Here is a 20,081-nt window from a genome sequence, read left to right on the forward strand (position 1 = left end):
TATAGATGTGGTTCTCTAGGGAGGAATAGCAGCATTTTCAACAAGGGGTCTGCATTTCAGGTAGAGGGATCACATGCATACAATGATATCTTTTTTTATCTACGCCTTCGCAGCGTGTTTCTCTTCGTGTGAGCTGCATTTTAGCAGAAAAAATACATGTAATAAGCTCAATACCTTTACAAGCTCTTCTTTTGATTATCTTCACAACAGATCCCAAGTTCTTAAAATCAGCGGTGAAAACATCCCGTCTGTTGGATGACATCTGTATCAGTTGCTTCATGCTGTAGCCCTTTCCTACCCCTAAGGTAAGTATCTTTATCCCTTTACGACGGATAGCCAAGGCTGGTGGCTGCACTTTATCATACGAGCGACCATCAGTCATGACAACCACGACTTTGTTCTTTCGTCTGCTGTAGCGTAGGAGTCTTTGATAAGTGTAAGTCAGTGCGTAACCCGTCTTAGTTCCGCCGCCAGTGTATCGTATGCGGCCAATCGCTCGAAGCAGGGAGTGTTGATTAAGGTAGCGATTGAAACCGAATATCTTAGAGGGACGCGATGAATAAAGCACCACAGCAAAGCGGGTGTAGCTTCGGGAGATTGTGAACACTCGGGCCATGTTTTTGACGAAGGTTAGACAACGGCGGAAGTTAGCGCGGCCAACACTACCGGAAGCGTCTATGACAAAGGCAAGGTCGATTCTGGCCCGGCACACTAAAAGGCGAAAAGAAAAAAAGTAGATTTAAATTGAGTATCAAACAAGACAAGTATTAATTGTAAAAGCACACTCAGAAAGGCTGCAGTCGGAAAACGTTAAGTGAAGGATCGCGAATGATCTACAGTTGAATTTGCCAGAGAAAACATCGATGAAGCAATTTAATTAGCTACAGGTAGATGGTAGCTTAACCAAGTAGTACCTTTTCCACCAGGGTAAGGACGAATGGGAGGCCTGGGTCTAGGGCCAGGTCTTGGTCTTGGCCGTGGAGGCTGCGGTCGTGGAACTATGAAATGAAACAGAAAATAACATCAGAATTGTTGTAAACAAGTTTAAAGGCAATTTTCCCGTTGATTTCGTTGAATTTTGTTTCTAGGGATGTGCACTACCTAACTCTTTCCCTAAGCATCTGAATATTATATGGGAAACATCCCCTTCTATTTCCAAATTGAGAGATGAACAGACGTGAATTTTAATTTAACCAAAAACCATTATAAAATGGTCAAATTTCCTTAGGAAATCTATATTCCTTCAACGTGATAGCATAAGTCTCACGTGTGTTACGTACTGCTGGAAGTTATCCCGCTTTTCAGCCAAGCTATTGCTGATAACCTATGAAATTCGTCACGTTTGTCTGAAACTTAACTGTTACTACTGGGTGGGTAGAGTTTCGCTTGATGAATAGAGAAAAAACTCAAACAATAATACTTAGCTTGAACGGAAAAGTTCGAAATTTAATACACCGCACCTCTCTTAAAGCATCTCGTTCGTCTCGCAAGGATCTGTCCTGCAGTCAACGCCTTCTTATACACCTGCATACAGGAAATACTACCTCGGAAATATCTCCCGTCTCCAATCCTGGCTCCCATCCTCACTGGGTAATTAGTTGCAAGTCTAATGCGACCAATAGGGCGAGATGCAACAAATCTGTTTCCAACAAAAAGCCTAGCAATGCCAGTGCGATAATCATACGTGCAGCCCACATAGTTCCATGCACGGTAACGAACTGTGCGACTGGACACTGCGGGTGTGAAGCGCCTGCCTCTTCGACGCGTGAAGCGTGCAAATAGCGTCCGTGGGTTAACCATCCAGAAGTGCACGCCCCAGCCGTTCGGCATGTAGTTGAAGATCGGACCCGCGCGTCCAAGGTGTCTGATCCAGGCTATCAATGTGATGGATCTTCTAGTGTCCAGTCTACCGCGGTTCGGAAACTCGATGTAGCTGTTCGCACGGCCGTAAAACGACGTCGCTGTTCCCCGGACTCCGTCGGGACCTGGGGTAAACCTGACATAGACGCGTCGGCCTGGCGGATTGCCATTGGTACTGATATCTCTCGCACCCGTGGACGAGCTTAGTGGATACACAGCGCCTGCGCGGCCAACGGCTATTGAACAACAAAACGTAACCACAAGAGTTAAGTTTTTTCCGATGCCATTGAAGCTTAGATTAGATTTTGGTAGACGACAAAAATGTTATTCTCTACTTAAACCACTACATTATATACGAACTACCACAAGTTTTATATCAGGTTTTCCTCACAATTTCGTATCTCTATTTTACATTCCTGGGTTCAAAACAGAACAGTAGGTTGCAATATTATTCCATAGAGAGCTCGTGCAACGACTTGTTGATCCCGATTTGTGCGCCATCCATTATGTTCAATAAGTAATTCTAAATCAATTAAAATACAAAGCAAACGAAAGTAAGGTCCATTATTAAAAATGTTTCTCTTAAAAAAGGTATATGTATATTTAACATTTGAGTAAGGTTTGCCTTTCTGTCTCCACATACCAGACGGTTTTCCAGGCTTAGTCGGTCGCGTTGGCTTCGAAACTAAAATAAGAAAAACACATGTTTATTCGAACAGAATTTCATTGCCACTCAGAGTGGGAAGTCGAAAAGCTATCTTTTTCAAAATTTGCTCTATGTGGATCTGGTGACATCGAAGAACGTGTTCGTTATGCATGTTTCTGTCCTTCCCAAAACCACCCAAGGGAAAATTTTTCTTCCTCACCTCTACACGCCTTCTGCTTGATAGCGCGCACCACGGAACCGAGATTTTTGAAGTCAGCTGTGAAAACCTTACGACGGTTTCCGGACATCTGAAGCAACTGTCTCATGTTGTAGCGTTTGCCAATACCAAGCGAAAATATCTTCACACCACGCCTGCGCATCAGGTTGGCAGGGCCTCTTACGTCATCTTGTGAACGACCATCAGTCATACAAATGACAACCTTTGAACTTCGTTTCCTTGCGCCAGCCAAGAGGCGGGAGTAAGCAAATGAGAGCGCTGCACCTGTTCGGGTACCTCTTCTGGGATATCTGATTCTGTCGATAGTGCGGATTACATTGTTAACTCCGCGATTTTGGTTGAAGGTGAGTATTAATCGTGAGCGCGAGGAGTAAACCACAATTCCAACTCTCACGTAGCTTCTTGATATGGTAAAGGAACGAACCATATTCTTGACGAAACGGAGGCATCGCTTGAAGTTTCCTCTGCCGTATGCTTCTATGCTCCCAGAGCCATCAACTACGAAGACCAAGTCTATTTTGGCACGGCATACTGCAAGAAAATGTTTATTTACTTAGAAACAACAATGGTTTCAATATACTTGAGGCAAAAGCAAGGTGTTAACGAGAGTGCGTAAAGCCACATTTAAAGGTTTGATTTCAATCGCCACGATTTGCCAAAACACAATGAAATCCGAAAAATTGAGGTAAGACTGATTTCGATCTCAAGGTCCTTTTTTCATCTTACTCGGGGCGAAAACAGAAACACGTTTGTGACTTCTTTCTCTTTGAAAAAGCTCGAAAAGACTTAATACGTAAAGCTAACAGACACGTGAAAAGTAGAAGTGATACTGGGTGATAGATGTAAGAGAGACAATTAACTGAAGCGAGAAGAAAAAGAGGTTCTTACTCTTCCCCGCCGGGCCAGGAATTGGAGGTTGGGGCCTAGGCCTGGGTCCGGGTCTCGGTCTTGGCCTTGGAGGAGGTCGAATAACTGGAAAACGAAGTAATAAAATTACAATGACATTGAAATTGTGATATAAAGTTGATTTTTTACCACCATTTTGACTAGTTAAAACTACACAGGAACATGATACGTTGACCGATAATTTCAGATTTGACATATTGACTTGGTACCTTACGAGCCTAAACCCCATCATATGAACAGAATAATCGAAGTGAAACCTCAAAAAAAAAGCAGGCAGCTTTTATCAAAACTAACAGCACTCATTTGCTAAAATCAGCGTGTTAAATTCAAGACGAAAATCCTGTCCGACCTTTTCTGAAGCACCTTGTCTTGCGCGCAAGTATTTGTCTTCTTGTCAGCGCCATTGGATACACCTGCATACACGAGATCCGTCCAAAGAAGAACCGTGAATCACCAATACGTGCTCCCATTCTCACGGGATAATTCGTTGCCAGTCGTATTCTTCCAACGTACTTTTGGGCCACAAACTGCCTTTGAATAAACAGTCTAGCTTGTCCGGACCTTCCATCAAAGGTCGTGGCAACAAGCTGCCATCGATTGGGTACGACTCTTCTGCTCATCACCGCTTTAGTAAAGCGGCGTCCTCGTCGACGTGTAAACCGCACGAACAGCGTTCTCGGTGTAATCATCCAGAAGTGCACGCCCCAGCCATTCGGCATGTAGTTGAAGATGGGTCCTGCGCGTCCCTGATGGTAGATCCACGCCATCAGGGTAATCGATCGTCTGGTATCCAACTTTCCGCGATTAGGGAAATAGATGTAGCTGTTGGATTTACCAAAGAACTGGTACGATCCATCGCGGGTCCGGTCAGGTCCTGTTGCGGGCCTCACGTTACTTAGGATGGCGGTTGGATTTTTGCTCAAGCTAATGTCGCGGCCTTTCACTCCTCCATTCAGTGGATAAATAGCCACAGCACGTACTGAGAAACAAAGACGCAATGAGAAAGTGCAAAATGACTGAAGACAAGTACGTAATTTCAAGCAAAATGTGTAAAATTCATTGAGTCAAAAGCCTTAAAACGCCAAGAAAAAGGTCGTGTTTACCTGGTTGGCGAGGTCTAACAGGTTTTGGACCAACTGGTTTTATGGGTTTGGCTCCTGGTTCTAAAGAAGACAGAGAACAAACAAGAAAAAATTCGTAACATTTCCTAAGATGTGGTGAGCGAAAAAAATCCAACCCCTTCCTCCCACCCTTCCCACGTATTGTGGAAAGAAGAGGCAATTATCAACGAAGATTTTTTCGGATGGAGAAGAGAGGTTAAATGAGTGCATGGTGAAAAAGAAGTAAAGATTAAAGATTATATTTACGTTTCTGGTCTACTCACCCGCGCATATGCGACTCACGATTTTACGAGCGGCCTTTCGGAGAGTCGCGAACTTCGAGGTAAACACATGCCTCGGAGTTCCGGCAATTTTGCCAAGCTGCCGTCGACTGTACTTAAGACCGATTCCGAGTGCATATATGGAGACACCAGTGCGACGAAGTCTTCTTGCTGGGACAATTACATCATCGTACGAGATACCGTCTGTCATGACAATCAACACTTTCTTTCGTCCGGGTTGGTGGTGAGATTTGAACAGGTACCGAGTAGCTCTTCTTATAGCTAAGCCGGTCCGGGTTCCTCCGTTGATATACGGGATCTTTTGGACAGCGTTCATGACGCCTCGCCTCGTGTAGTAGGTGTTAAACTGGAACACTGGTTCAGGTCTGCTGGCGAACACGACTAAACCAACGTGAGTTCCATGCCTGGAGACAACGAAACTTCCCGCCACTTCTTTGATGAAGTCCTTCATCCGCTGGTAATTACCACGGCCGTACATTTCAATACTTCCAGAGGCATCAACAAGGAAACCAAGATCAACCTTAGCTTTGCACACTGAGGAGAAATTGAATGTGCACATGTTATACGACTAGGATTGGAATATTCATGCAGTTAAATCACGAAAAGTTCTCCGCAAAGTTGTTTTGTATCTCGAACTCAATATCAAATTATCTGTCGCTGTTTGAGCAAACGTATCGAATTAAGTTAAAAAAGAACTTTTACTTAAGTTTAAAAATTACGAAATAAACGAACTGTAATTATTTGATCAAACTTTTGTTTTTCGAGGCAAATTTGATTCACCCTTTTCAAGAACACGTACACAGGAGCTGAAAATCTTTAATCATACATCTGTACTCTTAAGCGACTTTTTATGCCAAAAATCTGTAATCTGTAGTAATTTTTTACCTCGCCCTTTAATCTTATGCCTTAATCCTTTTACTCAAATTACTTACTTGGTTTGCCTGGACGGAAGGGCACTCCACCTGGAACCACAGGGCGACCAGGTCTTACAGTACCTACAAGTTTTAAATGGAGAGGATTCACTATGTTAAGAGGATTCTAGATTTTTCTATTCAAGTCCAATTAAGCAGTAGAGTTTATGTTCGCGTGCATAAATATGTTTTGGGCCTGACTCAGTATCATTTTAGCCCAAGCCGTTAAGCGAGATTTACAGTGAACTCTGAGAAGGGCCTAAAACATATTTTTGCCCAAAAGCATAAATCGTGTTACTATCATTATCACTTTGGAGGGTAATGAAAAGATTAAATGAAGAAAAAAATATGATAGAGTGACGCGAGCGTGCTACAGGGATAAAAGCCGTAGTCTTCACTATGGCTCGCAAAATGCGACACAATGCCAGACAGGGATTATACTACTAAAGCGTTTGGTTCACAGTTTGCAAATCTTTGCCACAGATACCGGTTTTCAAGATTTCCTGCATTCCTTTCGTTATAAAAATAAAAATCCCAGACTCACTAAATCCAAAATATAACATACAGTGGTGAAAATCTGACTCCCCCTACACCCGTACTTTTCGTTCCCAATGATGAGTTACTTGGAGGGGGAATTTTTTTTTCGATACCAAAATTGACAAGGTGAAAAGAGGGAAACGATTAAATATTTGTGACGAGGACTGATAGTTTCACAGACAGTTAAATAACACACTACTAGGATATTTACTTTTCAAGAAACATCTTCTGCTTCGAGCTGCAATCTGTCTGGAGTTCAACGCCACATTGTACACCTGCATACAAGAGATTCTCCCTTTGAAGAAGCGACTGTCACCAACCCTTGCACCCATCCTGACAGGATAATTTGTTGCCATTCTAAATATTCCAATGCGCTTTCGCGCAACCAGTCTGCTATTCAGGTACAGCTTAGCCGTGCCGCTACCGCCATCATAACTCGCAGCTACGTATTGCCACCTTCTGTGCGTGATGCCGCGGTATTGAATGTCAGGAGTGAAGCGGCGTCCTTGACGACGCGTGAACCGGGCAAAGAGAGTCGTAGGAGATGTCATCCAGAGATGGACGCCCCAGCCATTCGGCATGTAGTTGAAAATAGGACCCGAACTGCCTTCATGGTAGATCCAAGCCAATAGAGTGATAGATCGTTTCGTGTCAAGCTTGCCTCTGTTGGGAAACTGAATGAAGCTGTTAGGCTTACCGAAGAACTGGGTTGCGGTGTTAGGTCGCCCGTCTGGACCGGTTGCATATCTGACAAGACCTCGAACTCCGGGAGGATTGGAGAAGACGCCGATGTCTCTTCCCTTTGTTCGATATGACAGTGGATATAAAGCCATGGCACGAACATAACCTTTAAATTCAAATCAATTGTGATCTCAATTCGGAAAGATTTCACTTATCCGTTTGAACTACATACGACGCAACATAGTAAAGGGATAGATTGCTGACCATTGCCCAAGCGGCGCGAATAACTTAGGTGTTTTTTTCGATAAGAAATCATAGGGGAGGGTGTCCACTGTTCTCGTCAAAGCTACTTGCAACAGCGAAAAAATTAAGGCGGCGAAGCGTCTACTGATCCCTTTCAATTAGAAGAAATAAAGTACGCTTTCCTTCATGGGGAAAATTGCCGTCACTCATTAACTTGTGAGGAGCGGAGCTAAGAAACAATGGCCTGGTAAGTTATTATTTGTGCTACTGTTTTCTCTCATTACTCTCGGCCCGAGTGTTCCTATGTACCTTAACATCATCGGAAGCAATAGTCAACAAAGCAGGTCTCCAGAGTTTACAAACTGATGTAATCAGCTAAGTGTTTTGTTACTTACGCGCTGGACGGGAAGGTTTTCCTGGTTTGCTTGGTTTGACAGCACCTTAAAAGCATTTACAAGCAAAAAATGTGAAATGCTTGTTTGTGATTATTACATGTTTTTCATCGTGTTACACTTCGCTTTAATAAGGCACAAATATTTGCTGTTATTTCGCTATTTACTACAAATAGTTCATAATACGCTAATCATTTCTTTAAAACCTGTCTGATCGACAAATAAATACTTCAGGAAAATTCAATGGATTTTGATCGTTGTGGAAAGCATGGAGGAAGCTCAGTCTGAAGATTTACGATGAAAACGTAGGGCAACATCGATCCAATTTGTTGAGACAGCGGAAACAAAGATAAAGAGCCTCACCTGCGCATGCCTTTGTCTTAATAATCCTGACAATAGACGGCAAATTCCTAAATCCCGCCGTGAAGACATGCCGTCTTGAAGACGCGATATGGATCAATTGGTTAATGTTGTATCGCTTGCCAATACCGACAGCAAATAACACCACGCCCTGTTTTTTTAGTGCACGTGCAGCTCCGCTCACACGGTCCTGGGAACGACCATCCGTCATCACAATCATGACTTGCTTACGGTGTCTGTGCTTGCGCCTAAACAGAGTCCGCTGGGCATAGTACATTGCCATGCCTGTTTTAGTGCCTCCTCGTGGATATCTAATTCTGTCGATAGCTTTTAAGATATCACGAGCTCTACTGTAAGTGCTGAAGCTGAATATAAGGCGAGGACGGTGGGAGAAAAGCACCACGCCGACTCGAGTAAGTCTTTGAGAGATTTTGAAGGATACGACCATTCTTTTGACAAAATCTAGACAGCGTTTGAAATTCCCTTTGCCATACGCCTCAATACTGCCGGAGCCATCGATGAGGAACGTCATGTCGATCTTGGCCAGGCAAACTGCGAGAAAATAGAAGGAATACAAATTCAAAAAGAGCCCTGTGCGCAGCATGAAATTAAGCTGCTTTTTTTTCTTTCCTCAAAGTTCATACATTCTTCTTCAGCCATACTTTTACGGTTTCTTGACTGGTTTCTCTCTCATCAGCATGTTGATATAAAATATGAAGCAACGCCACCTCAAAAGATGATAAACGATTATCAAATTCACTGCAGCCCAGAAATCTTAGGATGATAGTAGTTCCACAGGCAAAAATGCTATAAATGCAACAAAGACGTTGTCGGTTACCTTTTCCTGCTGGACGGATTGGACTGACTGGAACACCAGGAATAACAACAGGACCTGAAAGTGACATACCATGTAAGAACAACTAAAACCTGCAACCATCTGTATAATTGTGAAGGTGAAAACTACGTGAAATCCTTGGAATCTTGCACACGTATTAAAGTTGAAATCGTTTTGTTTCCATGCGTTTCCTAGTTCTCTTGCCTTTTTATTCCACGTTCCGATTAATTGATTAATTATGCCGAACATATCGTAAAGTGAGGCCATGAAACACCCTGGCATATAAAAATAAATGATTACCAGATAAAGCTAGTGCTAGTACTATGCTTCAAACTGAGAGATAACACATACCTTTTCTGAAGCATCTGGTCTTTCGGCGTAAAATTTGCTTTGCTGTGAGAGCGCGATCATACACTTGCATACACGAGATTCGTCCCTTGAAATATCTTCTATCGCCAACACGGGCACCCATTCTGACCGGATAATTCGTTGCAAGTCTGATTCTCCCGATGTACGTCGTCGCTGTAAACCTGCCATTAACGAACAACTTCGCTTGCCCTTTACGCTGGTTGTAACTTGCACCAACGAACTGCCACCGACCGGGTAAGACCCTCCTGCTCATAACCGATTTGGTGGAGCGAAGCCGTCCACGGCGCGTAAAGCGGACAAACAGCGTTCTAGGTGAAACCATCCAAAAGTGAACACCCCAGCCATTTGGCTTGTAATTAAAAATGGGGCCTGCTTGTCCTTGGTGGTAGATCCACGCTAAAAGCGTGATGGAACGTTTTGTGTCTATTTTGCCACGATTTGGAAATTCAATGTAACTGTCTGGTCGACCAAGAAACTGATATGAGCCGTACGGTTTCTTATCAGGTCCTAGAGCAAATCGAACATTCCTAGCGAATCCTGCCGGGTTTCCAAACAAACTGACATCTCGTGTCCGTGTTCGGTAGGTCAGCGGGTATACCGCAGAGGCGCGAGCGGGACCTGTAAAAAAGTAGGAAAATGGCACGTGAGATAAATACATATGCAATGGAAACAGCTAAGGAATTTGATAACTAGGAATGTCAAATTACAACCTTGCCGCCATTTGAAATTAGATCATCGCTTATTTACGCGAGGTCAAATATGAACAACTAATGCGCCAATACGCCACGAACAAAGCGCTTTAAATCAAGAACTCGCCTTGTATGCATAGTGCATAGTTATAATATTAGCAACACTGGGATGGATAAGTCAGTAGTGACTTATGTCTACTCATCAACAGACTATAGCTATCAAATCGAGAGCAGTGCCCGTGGTGATAAGAAGCGGACGCTCAAGAAAAGTTTAAAACAAATTATATATTGACCGACAAATTTTACAGCCGACTACGTCAGTTGAACATCTCGGAAAAGCAGCGGCTGGTTTTAAAGAAAAGCTATAATTTGAAAAACACCTCCTCCTGTCTTTGACCTTTACACCCTAACCTCGATATGCGTATTCTCCAAACTGTTCTCTGTATATTTCCTAAGGTGCTGACAAAGAGAATTTGTTTCACAAACAAGAGCTTCTTTAGTTCGGGATCATTTCCTCTATCCTTGTGACCTTAATTCGGGATTCGGGGATGATATTGTAAGGAGAAACTTGATGCTAGTCAGTCTTAGGAGTTATAGAGTTAATGTTTTTATTTTAATATCATGGTAAGCTGCACTTACGAGGTGGTCTGACTGGCGGTCGAGCCGTAGGCCTTACGGGAGGTCTAATGGGTGGTCTCACTGGTCTCACTGGTTTCACTGGTTTCACTGCAACGAAATTAAGAAAAATAACTTTCCTCACAAGTACTTAAGTAATGTGTGACCATGCAATTATCACACCATGGTTCATTACATAGTCACTACGAGCGGATTTTCTTTTTTCAATTTTGATTATTTGACGAAAATCAAGCAAATAAACAATTCTCGCAGGAGAACTGCATTTTAGGAACTGCGCCCAACAAGTATGGGGGGGGGGGGGGGAAAGCCCAACTGGTACCTAGGGGTGGGACCCTGGTTAAAAATTTTGCATATTTTAAGAAAGTTATGGTTGTTGCTATCAGATTTGAAGCTTATTCTCGAGGAGAAAACAGCCTAAGAAAAAGGAGAATGACAAACATAACTCCAGACGGAAAACTCTCGGTAACATTAGCAATAAGCCAAATTTTCTAAACTTAAAATCAAGAAAAAAGAAAGCGCTTAAGGACAAAGAGCCAAAATGATTTAGTAAAGCGTAATTTGGGAAAATGTATGCTATAAGTAATCTCCAAGAAATCGATCGTAAAAGCGATTCATTCAAACAAATTAAAAAGTCATTCCATGATCTTGGAGACAAAGATAGCCATACCTTTACAAGCTTTAGACTTTATCACTCGAACAATATTTTGCAGATTCCTAAATCCCGCTACGTAGACTTGTCTCTTTGTGGAGGCTATCTGCATGAGCTGTCCAATGTTGTAATTCTTTCCAATTCCAATGGCAAATACTTCTATTCCTGCGCGCTTTAGTGCCAGTGCACTTCCGCGCACGCGGTCATTGGATATTCCGTCAGTCATCACGATTAAAACTTGCTTGCTGTTTCTGCGCCTGCTATTAAACAGGTTACGCCGGGCAAATGACAAAGCGTAGCCCGTCCTGGTGATGCTTCGGAGGTATGGAATACGGTCAATAGCTTTCATGAGATATCTTTTGTTGTTGTATGTGTTAAAACCAAACACTTTACGAACCCTTCTTGAATAAACAACAGCTCCAACGCGAGTGTAACGCCTTGAGATTTTAAATGAAGCCACTAATCTCTTGATGAAATTAAGGCAACGTTTGAAGTTCCCTCTGCCCGAGGCTTCGATGCTTCCGGAGGCGTCGATGACGAAACCTAAATCAATCTTGGCTACGCAAACTAAAGAGAAAAAAATGAATAAAGGGGGTTAGTTTCTAAAGACACTGTAGTGGTGCGTCGGTGGGAGAGTATAACAGGGTAATTTAGTATTATAAACTCAGTTGATAATGTAAATTGGCCATCGTGAAGAGTTGAAAGGCTGACGTTTCGAGCGTTAGCTCTTCGTCTATCGTTCTGACGGTGGCCAATTTACATTATCAACTCAGTTGATAATACTGAATTACCCTGTTATACTCTCCCACCGACGCAGCACCACAGTTTCTTAAGAAACTCACCCCTTTATAAAGAGAGAAAAAACTGACTAAGAACCTGCAAGAATAAATCACGACTATTAAGAATGCATAAAACGCACTACACCTACGCAAGGTTGGTTATCAAAATGATAATAATGATAAACAATAATGATCGTAGAAAGCTTAAGTTTTTCGGATCTCTTCTAAGGTAACACAATCGTTCTTATAACACTTATCGGATACGAGCTTTATTTTGAGTTAAAGACTTTAAGAGCTCGTTGTGTTTGAAAGTAGAGTTCGTCAGAATGTCGAAACATTTATGCCATATGGAATAAATCAATTCCGAAGAAGAAATTCTTTCTCATGGATACGATGGGTGAGACCTTGCTCAAACCAGCTCTTGCGAGGAAAGCAGTTAAGCATGGTAAGAAAACACGTGATAAATACCTGGTCCAGCTGGACGAATGACCGGTGGAACGATGATAGGACCTGAAACGATAGCAATAAGATAAAAAAGTAAGGGTTTGTAAAAAGCCATCGATCCATTTTAATTCCAGTGCACTCTGAATTCTACTAGAGCATTTAGTTCGTTTTACTTTGAATATTGCGCTAAAGATCTACAGAAAGGGAAATGTTGGATCACTCTAAACAGCTCCGTGACCAGATCCATACATGGCAGTCACGAAATACATTTTCTCTATCGCGAACAAATAACTGCAACGACGTTAATCTTCCAATTTATACATCAATCACTGCAATTTACCTCGAGTGAAGCATCTCTTTTTCCGACGTAAAATTTGTGATGCTGATAAGGGCTGATCATACACCTGCATGCAGGAAATACGACCGAAGAGGTAACGCCTATCACCAGCGCGAGCTCCCATCCGTACAGGATAGTTCGTGGCCAATCTAATCTTTCCAATGCGCCTACTTGCAGTAAACCGCCTGTTCACAAATAGCTTAGCAACGCCAGTTGTGCCATCGTAAGTTGCACCAACAAACTGCCATCGACGATTTAGGACTCTGGTTGTAACCGCCGCTGTAAATCGCCTTCCTTTACGACGCGTAAACCGTACAAACAGCGTCGTCGGTGAAACCATCCAAAAGTGCACGCCCCAACCGTTCGGCATGTAGTTGAATATTGGTCCTGCACGTCCTTCGTGGTAAATCCATGCCAGTAAAGTAATGGACCGCTTAATGTCGAGTTTACCGCGGTTAGGGAACTCGATGAAGCTGTTTTGGTGTCCGAGGAATCGCGTCGCTGTGTTGGGTCTTCCGTCCGGGCCTGTTATGTACCTGACGCTTCGAACGCTTCCCGCGGGATTACGATACAAACTGAGGTCACGACCGCGCGTACGCAAACTGAGCGGGTATACAGCCTGAGCTCTCGGGTTGACAACTGAAAACGTAAACCAAAAGGGTAACACGTGCCTCTTTCAGAAATCCTGATTTATGGAAAAATTCTAAAAATTGCTTAACTTATTGGATCGGTACAGAAAACAGCTAGTGTATTTCAGCATTTACGATGATAACAAAGTTTAAACTTAAATACATCTACAAAACCAAAGCAAATAACTGGAGAGTTAGCAACACCAATTTTTTTGTCGTATCATAATGTTTGTTTGTAATATATGAATTCGTTAAGATGGAAACCATCGCTCATCGATCTTAAGTTGCTTTCGCTTAAGAGAATGTTATTATTTTTTTTACAAGGCTGCTGCGATTCTTTTCATTTAATCCACCCAGTTAAATGAAGTGCCATTTTCCTCTGTAATATCTTTTAGTCTAAAGTGTTTAAGGGTAGAAAGACTAATGACAACATTTACTTCTGATATTCCCCACTTTTTATTTTTATCCTTGTTTTTCTTACCTGGACGAACTGGGGGCTTACGAGGACGTGTAGGGCGAACCGGTGTTGGTCGTGCGGGAAGTGGATGCACTCCTAAAATGCAATATACAAAATAGTTTGGTCACAAAAAGGGCCATTTTTAATTGACTGTCGGAAGTTATCCAGGGTTGTATTGGTTTTATTTCACCCCGCTATGTGATTAGTTTCGAGACAACGCATCACCTCCTCAGCCAGTGGGATTCAAACTAAAAGCAGCTGCGACAGAGGCCCTAAAGGTTGAGGTTGTTTTCGCAAATATACTTTCAGATCTCATTGACAGTGGCCTTTTTTTTTTGGCGTTTTCAGTTACTGTGATTCTTGTTTGAACAATGAGTGGCAAAAGGAGTTGGCAAGTCTCTAATTAGAAGGTGGTCGACAACCCTCCATTGAATATATAAAACAGAAATGAGATAAGTTACTCGAAAGTTCCCCTCTCCCTCTCTGACAATGTTGTATTAAATTAGCTCCATGAGCGAGGCCCATCAATTTCCCTCCGAAAGCTCCCCGTGACGTGAAAATATCAATCTTTTTTCACTTTTTTTAATTTTTGACTCACAAGACATACCTCGCCGACTGCTCCTAGTATAGGCAACATTGAAAAGAATTGGGGGGGGGGGGGGAAAGGGAGACAAATGAAAGTTATGGTATTTATTCAAAAAGAGGTAGAGCGTGCTACTCGTTGTATGCCAGCTATTGTTCATTTATTCCTCCCCGAAGCGCGTGTTTTACGAGTGTAAAACAACAGACAGTTACAAAGTGTCGCTTACCTTTAAAGCATTTTGTCTTTCGCTTGATGATCTGCCACCTGGACAGAACCCGTCCATAAACTTGCATACAGGAGATTCTTCCACGGAAGTATCTGCTTCTTGCAGCTCCCATGATTGCAGGAATGTTAGTACCAAGACGAACTCTTCTGAGCCGTGTGCGAGAAACGAGTCTTCCATTCACATAAATCCTTGTTTCACCCGTTTTCTGTTCATAAGAGGCGGCTACAAAGTGCCATCTTCGGTATCGCAATACTCCGCGCGCCCTCAGTGGGCGAATTCTGCTGTTCCGTGATCCACGCGGGAAAATTCGTATAAACAAACTACGCGCTCTACCGACAGAGAAATCGACGCCGTATTTGAAGATCGGTCCAGGGCCCTCTGGGTAAAGCCAAGCAAGTAACGTTATTGCCTTTTGTGCGTCTAAACGACCGCGATTTGGGAATCGGATCAAGCTGTTTCTCCGACCGTAAAACTGGTATGATGTACCGGGTTTTCCATCAGGTCCGACCGCAGGCCTCACAAAGCCAAGAATGCCCGGTGGGTTTCCGAACAGACCAACGTCTTTTCCTTTGATTCGGTACTGAAGAGGATAAATTGCTAAAGCACGCGTAGGTCCTAAGGAACATATAAAAAGACAACGGCTGATTGGAGTCAAATATCAACCCATCCCTACGTAGTAATATGCTAGATTCACTGACTTAGATTTTTAAAAACAATGGTGATTCATTTTAAGAATTATTGAGCCTCAAACTTAATTCTATAAAGAAATGTGTGCCTGATTATCTTAATGCAAATCTGGCAAGGAACCGCAAACAAAAATGCTGCCAGTGAACGTATCACGTTTTCAGTTTTTTAAAATCTTGTAGAACAGACTCTCATAAATTGTGGTATGCTATTACGCTTCTGGCACTGTGATGATCTATTTTAGAAGATAATCGATTCAATTATTGGTTTATTCAATTATAACCTATCAATCAATTTAAAATTGACGGTAACAAAATAGGTGAGGTATCGCACAGCAGCAGGATGGACTGAAAACATAAGTTCATGGAAAAATTGTGACTTGTAAAACAGAGTCTTTGGAGACAAGCTATAGAGACACTTACCGGGCTTCGGAGGTCGACGAGTTGGTGGACGTGTTGGAGGCCTGGGTATAACTGGTTTGACAGGTGTCACGAATTTATCTAAAGTTAATGTAAACACGTTTTAAGCCGAACAAAGTTTAAGTTATATTTATATATTATCTAGACTCAAACAAGTCGCAGTCTGTTATCCTTCATAGTTTGACATTTTTTTTCGAGGAACGGAATCGCATATCAAAACGACAAAATAAAATAGACGCCAGGAACAGATACCAAGATTGACAGAAGTAGACGAAAAAAGATGCATCCTAGCTCTACAAAATTGAACGCTACAACGCAGAACAGAATTCTTCATCACCGAAACTAAGGTGAAATAATAATAAGCCGTTGTTGGACTGATTGAAACCAACGAAAAAATGGGACGAGGAAGGTAAAAAATTAGGAAAAACTGCAAGGAGCTACCAACCTGACTTGCAGACCTTCTTTTTCATGAGTGTAACCAAAGACTCAATATTCCTATACGCTGCCGTATAGACATGTCGACGATCAGTAGCAATGTACTGCAGCTCCCTAAAGTTGTAACGCCTTCCTATACCCACAGCAAATACTTCTACTCTTGACCTTTGAATCAAAGCTGTTGCACCCCGGATATCATCTCTGGACGGGCCAGTGCTCGTCAAAACCAGGACCTTTCTCCTTGAGGTCCGGCTTATGATGTTCCTGTATGAGTACTGCAAGGCAGCCCCTGTATAACGCGCTCCGCATACACGTTTCATGTTTTTGATGACTCTGATGACGTAGGACTTTTTGGCGCTGAAGCTGATTAAGAGTTTGGGAAACTTCGCGTACGTAATCAAGCTGATTCGTACTCGTTTAGCGGAGATACGCAGCTCGCTAATCAAACGAATCAGGAAGGTCTTCAGACGGAGGAAGTTAGCTTTGGTAAAGCGGTCGTTTTCCGTACAAGAGTCTATGACAAAGGTGAGGTCGATCTTGGGTTTACAAACTGAGAAAAAAGGGGAATAAAAAACACACATCATTACAAGGAATATTTTAAATTAGCTTTGAGCAATATAATTTAAATTAACTGAAGGTTGGTCAAAAGTCAGCAATGTAACTTAACCAGTCTGACCAATAACAACCGACTTACGCCATTTGAGTCTCGTTGAAAATAACAACACGGCTAAACTGACCAATCAGTTTTAATACACGAACCAGAATCATAACAATCGACTGAAAAAACTCTTCTCTTGACTCTGATGATGACGAACGATTAAACTACTCGATCAATTGTAAATTATGATAACAGAATTTCTTTAGTCCAATGGTTCACTTCTGTACACTTTGGTGTTAATTCTTCGATTTTATCAGTGAAACGGGCTATTTGACCAGATATGTAAGATAAGAGCTAAACATTATTTATATCACGAAGGGGATTCCAGCAAGACGGTATAAAAGAGTACCATCAGTGGCTGTCAATAAGCAAGAATATATTAATTGTCTGACCTTTTCCGGATGGTCCGGGCGGTCCACCTGTGGGAGAAAAATAAACATGATTTGGGAATCATGCAAGTTTTTCTATAAAGATTTTATAACATTGAAAGGTATGGAATAAATTTGAGGTACACTTTTAAAACGCATGGGAAAAAACTTTGGGAAAGACTGCAACACAGACAGATAGAAAGCCAGAGAAATTGAAAAACAACCAGATGGACAGATAGATAGAATGACCGACGGACGGACGGTACGGTCAGATGGAATGGTATATGGATTTGTATACCTACGCCACATAAGGAGCTCTTAAAAGCTCGCTAAGTAGCGAGTTTGCATCAAGATCATATTATCTTTTGGGAAGAAAGGGGTAAAATTTTTAAACAAACATGCTGATTTGTCACTCTAGTTAGCATCTTTGGTTTAATTGTTTAATTTGGGACATTGTAAATAAATAAAGGTATAGAATAACTCAATGAAACGTGAATGAGTACCAGAAGACTACTTAAAAAAGCCACCAAAAGAGTTGAACGCTGGACTATCTAGAAAAAATCTAACTGAGAAAGAGAATAGACGTTTTAAAATTTAGAACTCCAAATATCAACCTTAACCATTCATTCGCGGTGGCTTCAGCAAAGGCAAACATTAAACTCAGCCCACCAGACAGACAGACACACAAACAACCCGACAGAAAGGCCGACAAAGGCAGACAGTAAGGCAGATAAAGGCAGACATACGGACTGAAAAATAGATGCATAAACAATAGACTGGCAAATGGAGAGACACACGGACAACTAGACAGTAAATACAAACACGGACAGACATAACGACACACACTGACAAGTAGGTGCACAAACAATAGCAGAAGGATACACAAAGAGACAAAGAAACAAATTAAACAAACCAACAATTAAGCAACCTACGTCTAAAGCAGCGCTTCTTCCTGCGTGCAATCTGATTGGGGTTCAATGCCACATCAAAAACCATTACACAAGATATGCGCCCGCGGAAATACCGCCCATCTCCTATCCTGGCACCCATCCTCACAGGATAATTTGTCGCTAGACGAATTCGGCCCAATCTCCTTTGCGCTATTACTTTACTGTCTAAATACAACTTTGCATAGCCCGTATAGTGGTCGTATGTGGCAGCAATGTACTGCCATGTGCGAGGTTTAATACGAGGACTAGCAAGAGCAGTCGTGGATTTTCTTCCTTGTCGACGCGTATAACGTACAAAAAGCGTTCGCGGTGACACCATCCACAAATGCACTCCCCAGCCGTTTGGCATGTAGTTGAAGATCGGGCCCGCACGTCCCTCGTGGTAGATCCATGCGATGATTGTGCTTGATCGTCTCGTGTCCAATTTCCCTCTGTTTGGGAACTGTATGTAGCTGTCACGGCGTCCAAAAAAGTGGTATGAACCTCCAGGTAATTTGTCAGGGCCTGGTGCTGATTGTACGTAGCCAAGCTTTCCTGGTGGGTTGCCGAACACACTGATGTCACGACCTCTGGTACGCGAGGTTAGAGGGTAGAATGCTGAGGCTTTAAATGGTCCTTGAAGAAAGAAAAATGAGAACAAAACATTTATAACGCTCAGGTTCAATAAGTATCAGACTGAACAAAGTAGCGACTTCTTACAAGAGGCGCAAAAGCAAAGCGACATTTACTCCGCACTTCTTGATGTTATTGTATCCCAGGCAACTCTTTGGAAGACGCAAATTCTAAAAGAAGAGTAAAAGGTTCGCTCCTCTGAACATTCTCAGGCCTTTTTCAATTGTTTGAAGATTGATTAGAGATTCGATAATCTAGTATTATCAACTGAGTTGATAACGTGAATTGGCCACCATAAAGAGTTTCGCAGCTGACATTTCGAGCGTTGGCCCCTCGTCAGAGCAATTGGAGGAATTGTGGGTTGTGTGTGTGTGTGTTTATATGCAAAAAATGGAGCTACGCTATTGGTAGGAATACAGTGACGAGAAAAAAGAATAAATTAGTTAATTAATACGGGCTCGTTGATACCGTGGGGATTAAGAGTACCGATTTGAAAGATAAATTTTTGTTCTAGAGTTTTGCGGCATTCAAGGTTCGTGTCGGCTTCCTAGACATGGACATGTCACTGTGTTTTGAACGATGATTATGTTATATTGTATACATGTAACCCTTACCTTTAGGTTTTGTTGGTGTTGGTGTTGGTGTTGATATTGGATGTGTCGGCGTTGGTGGCTTGGGTTTGGTTGTGGGAACTTGGAAAAGACATACACAAATGAGACTAGTTAACTAAATAATTAACTCTTAGGCAAAAGAGATATGGCGAAGACAAGTAAGCAGAGGAAAGCACAGGAAAACACCAGAGTTCAGATATGTTTTGTTTCCACGTTACTCTGCAGGCACATTGATTCTAAGACCACATTTTAGGAGTGTTATTACAGTCAAATTGTGCTAAGATGTCTGAATTGATCCATCTGTAATTGAAATGAGGTGCATTGCCCAGTGTGCTAATCCCTATTGGGAAATTTTCTTACGACCCCTTCGGAAGTTTATACTTGTCTTTGAGTGCGAACATTAAGTCTAGGGAGACGAAAGACACCAAATTTTAGAAAATGGATGGGATATTGTACCCTGAAAAACATTGGTTTATAGTGCTCATATCTAGCTTATACAACACATGTGATAAGAAAGGTTAAGGCAACTGACTTT

The 20,081-nt window shown here is 42.2% G+C and overlaps 1 protein-coding gene across 2 annotated transcripts in view; it reads right to left on the reverse strand.

Annotated features, from left to right (window-relative positions):
* LOC113680054 (uncharacterized) overlaps positions 1 to 20,081 on the reverse strand; it is a 57,732-nt gene that overhangs the window by 24,786 nt on the left and 12,865 nt on the right. The window contains exons 19-44 of one of the 2 annotated variants that reach the window (XM_089189870.1): positions 19,550 to 19,627; positions 18,306 to 18,938; positions 17,398 to 17,424; positions 16,358 to 16,897; positions 15,916 to 15,993; positions 14,810 to 15,424; positions 14,025 to 14,096; positions 12,918 to 13,553; positions 12,602 to 12,643; positions 11,373 to 11,921; positions 10,709 to 10,786; positions 9,363 to 9,998; positions 9,015 to 9,068; positions 8,180 to 8,728; positions 7,820 to 7,864; positions 6,712 to 7,347; positions 5,985 to 6,047; positions 5,035 to 5,586; positions 4,754 to 4,813; positions 4,000 to 4,629; positions 3,633 to 3,716; positions 2,727 to 3,275; positions 2,504 to 2,545; positions 1,461 to 2,096; positions 915 to 998; positions 175 to 711 (exon numbers count right to left, since the gene is read on the reverse strand). In XM_089189870.1, the coding sequence (XP_089045996.1) occupies positions 175 to 711; positions 915 to 998; positions 1,461 to 2,096; positions 2,504 to 2,545; positions 2,727 to 3,275; positions 3,633 to 3,716; positions 4,000 to 4,629; positions 4,754 to 4,813; positions 5,035 to 5,586; positions 5,985 to 6,047; positions 6,712 to 7,347; positions 7,820 to 7,864; positions 8,180 to 8,728; positions 9,015 to 9,068; positions 9,363 to 9,998; positions 10,709 to 10,786; positions 11,373 to 11,921; positions 12,602 to 12,643; positions 12,918 to 13,553; positions 14,025 to 14,096; positions 14,810 to 15,424; positions 15,916 to 15,993; positions 16,358 to 16,897; positions 17,398 to 17,424; positions 18,306 to 18,938; positions 19,550 to 19,627 (8,505 nt within the window). Of the gene's footprint in view, positions 1 to 174; positions 712 to 914; positions 999 to 1,460; positions 2,097 to 2,503; positions 2,546 to 2,726; positions 3,276 to 3,632; positions 3,717 to 3,999; positions 4,630 to 4,753; positions 4,814 to 5,034; positions 5,587 to 5,984; positions 6,048 to 6,711; positions 7,348 to 7,819; positions 7,865 to 8,179; positions 8,729 to 9,014; positions 9,069 to 9,362; positions 9,999 to 10,708; positions 10,796 to 11,372; positions 11,922 to 12,601; positions 12,644 to 12,917; positions 13,554 to 14,024; positions 14,097 to 14,809; positions 15,425 to 15,915; positions 15,994 to 16,357; positions 16,898 to 17,397; positions 17,425 to 18,305; positions 18,939 to 19,549; positions 19,628 to 20,081 lie in introns of both variants that reach the window. The other variant, XM_089189869.1, reaches the window with a different exon arrangement.

Source organism: Pocillopora damicornis, chromosome 12 (genome assembly GCF_964200805.1).
Source record: "Pocillopora damicornis chromosome 12, jaPocDami1.2, whole genome shotgun sequence".
Lineage (NCBI taxonomy): Eukaryota > Metazoa > Cnidaria > Anthozoa > Scleractinia > Pocilloporidae > Pocillopora > Pocillopora damicornis.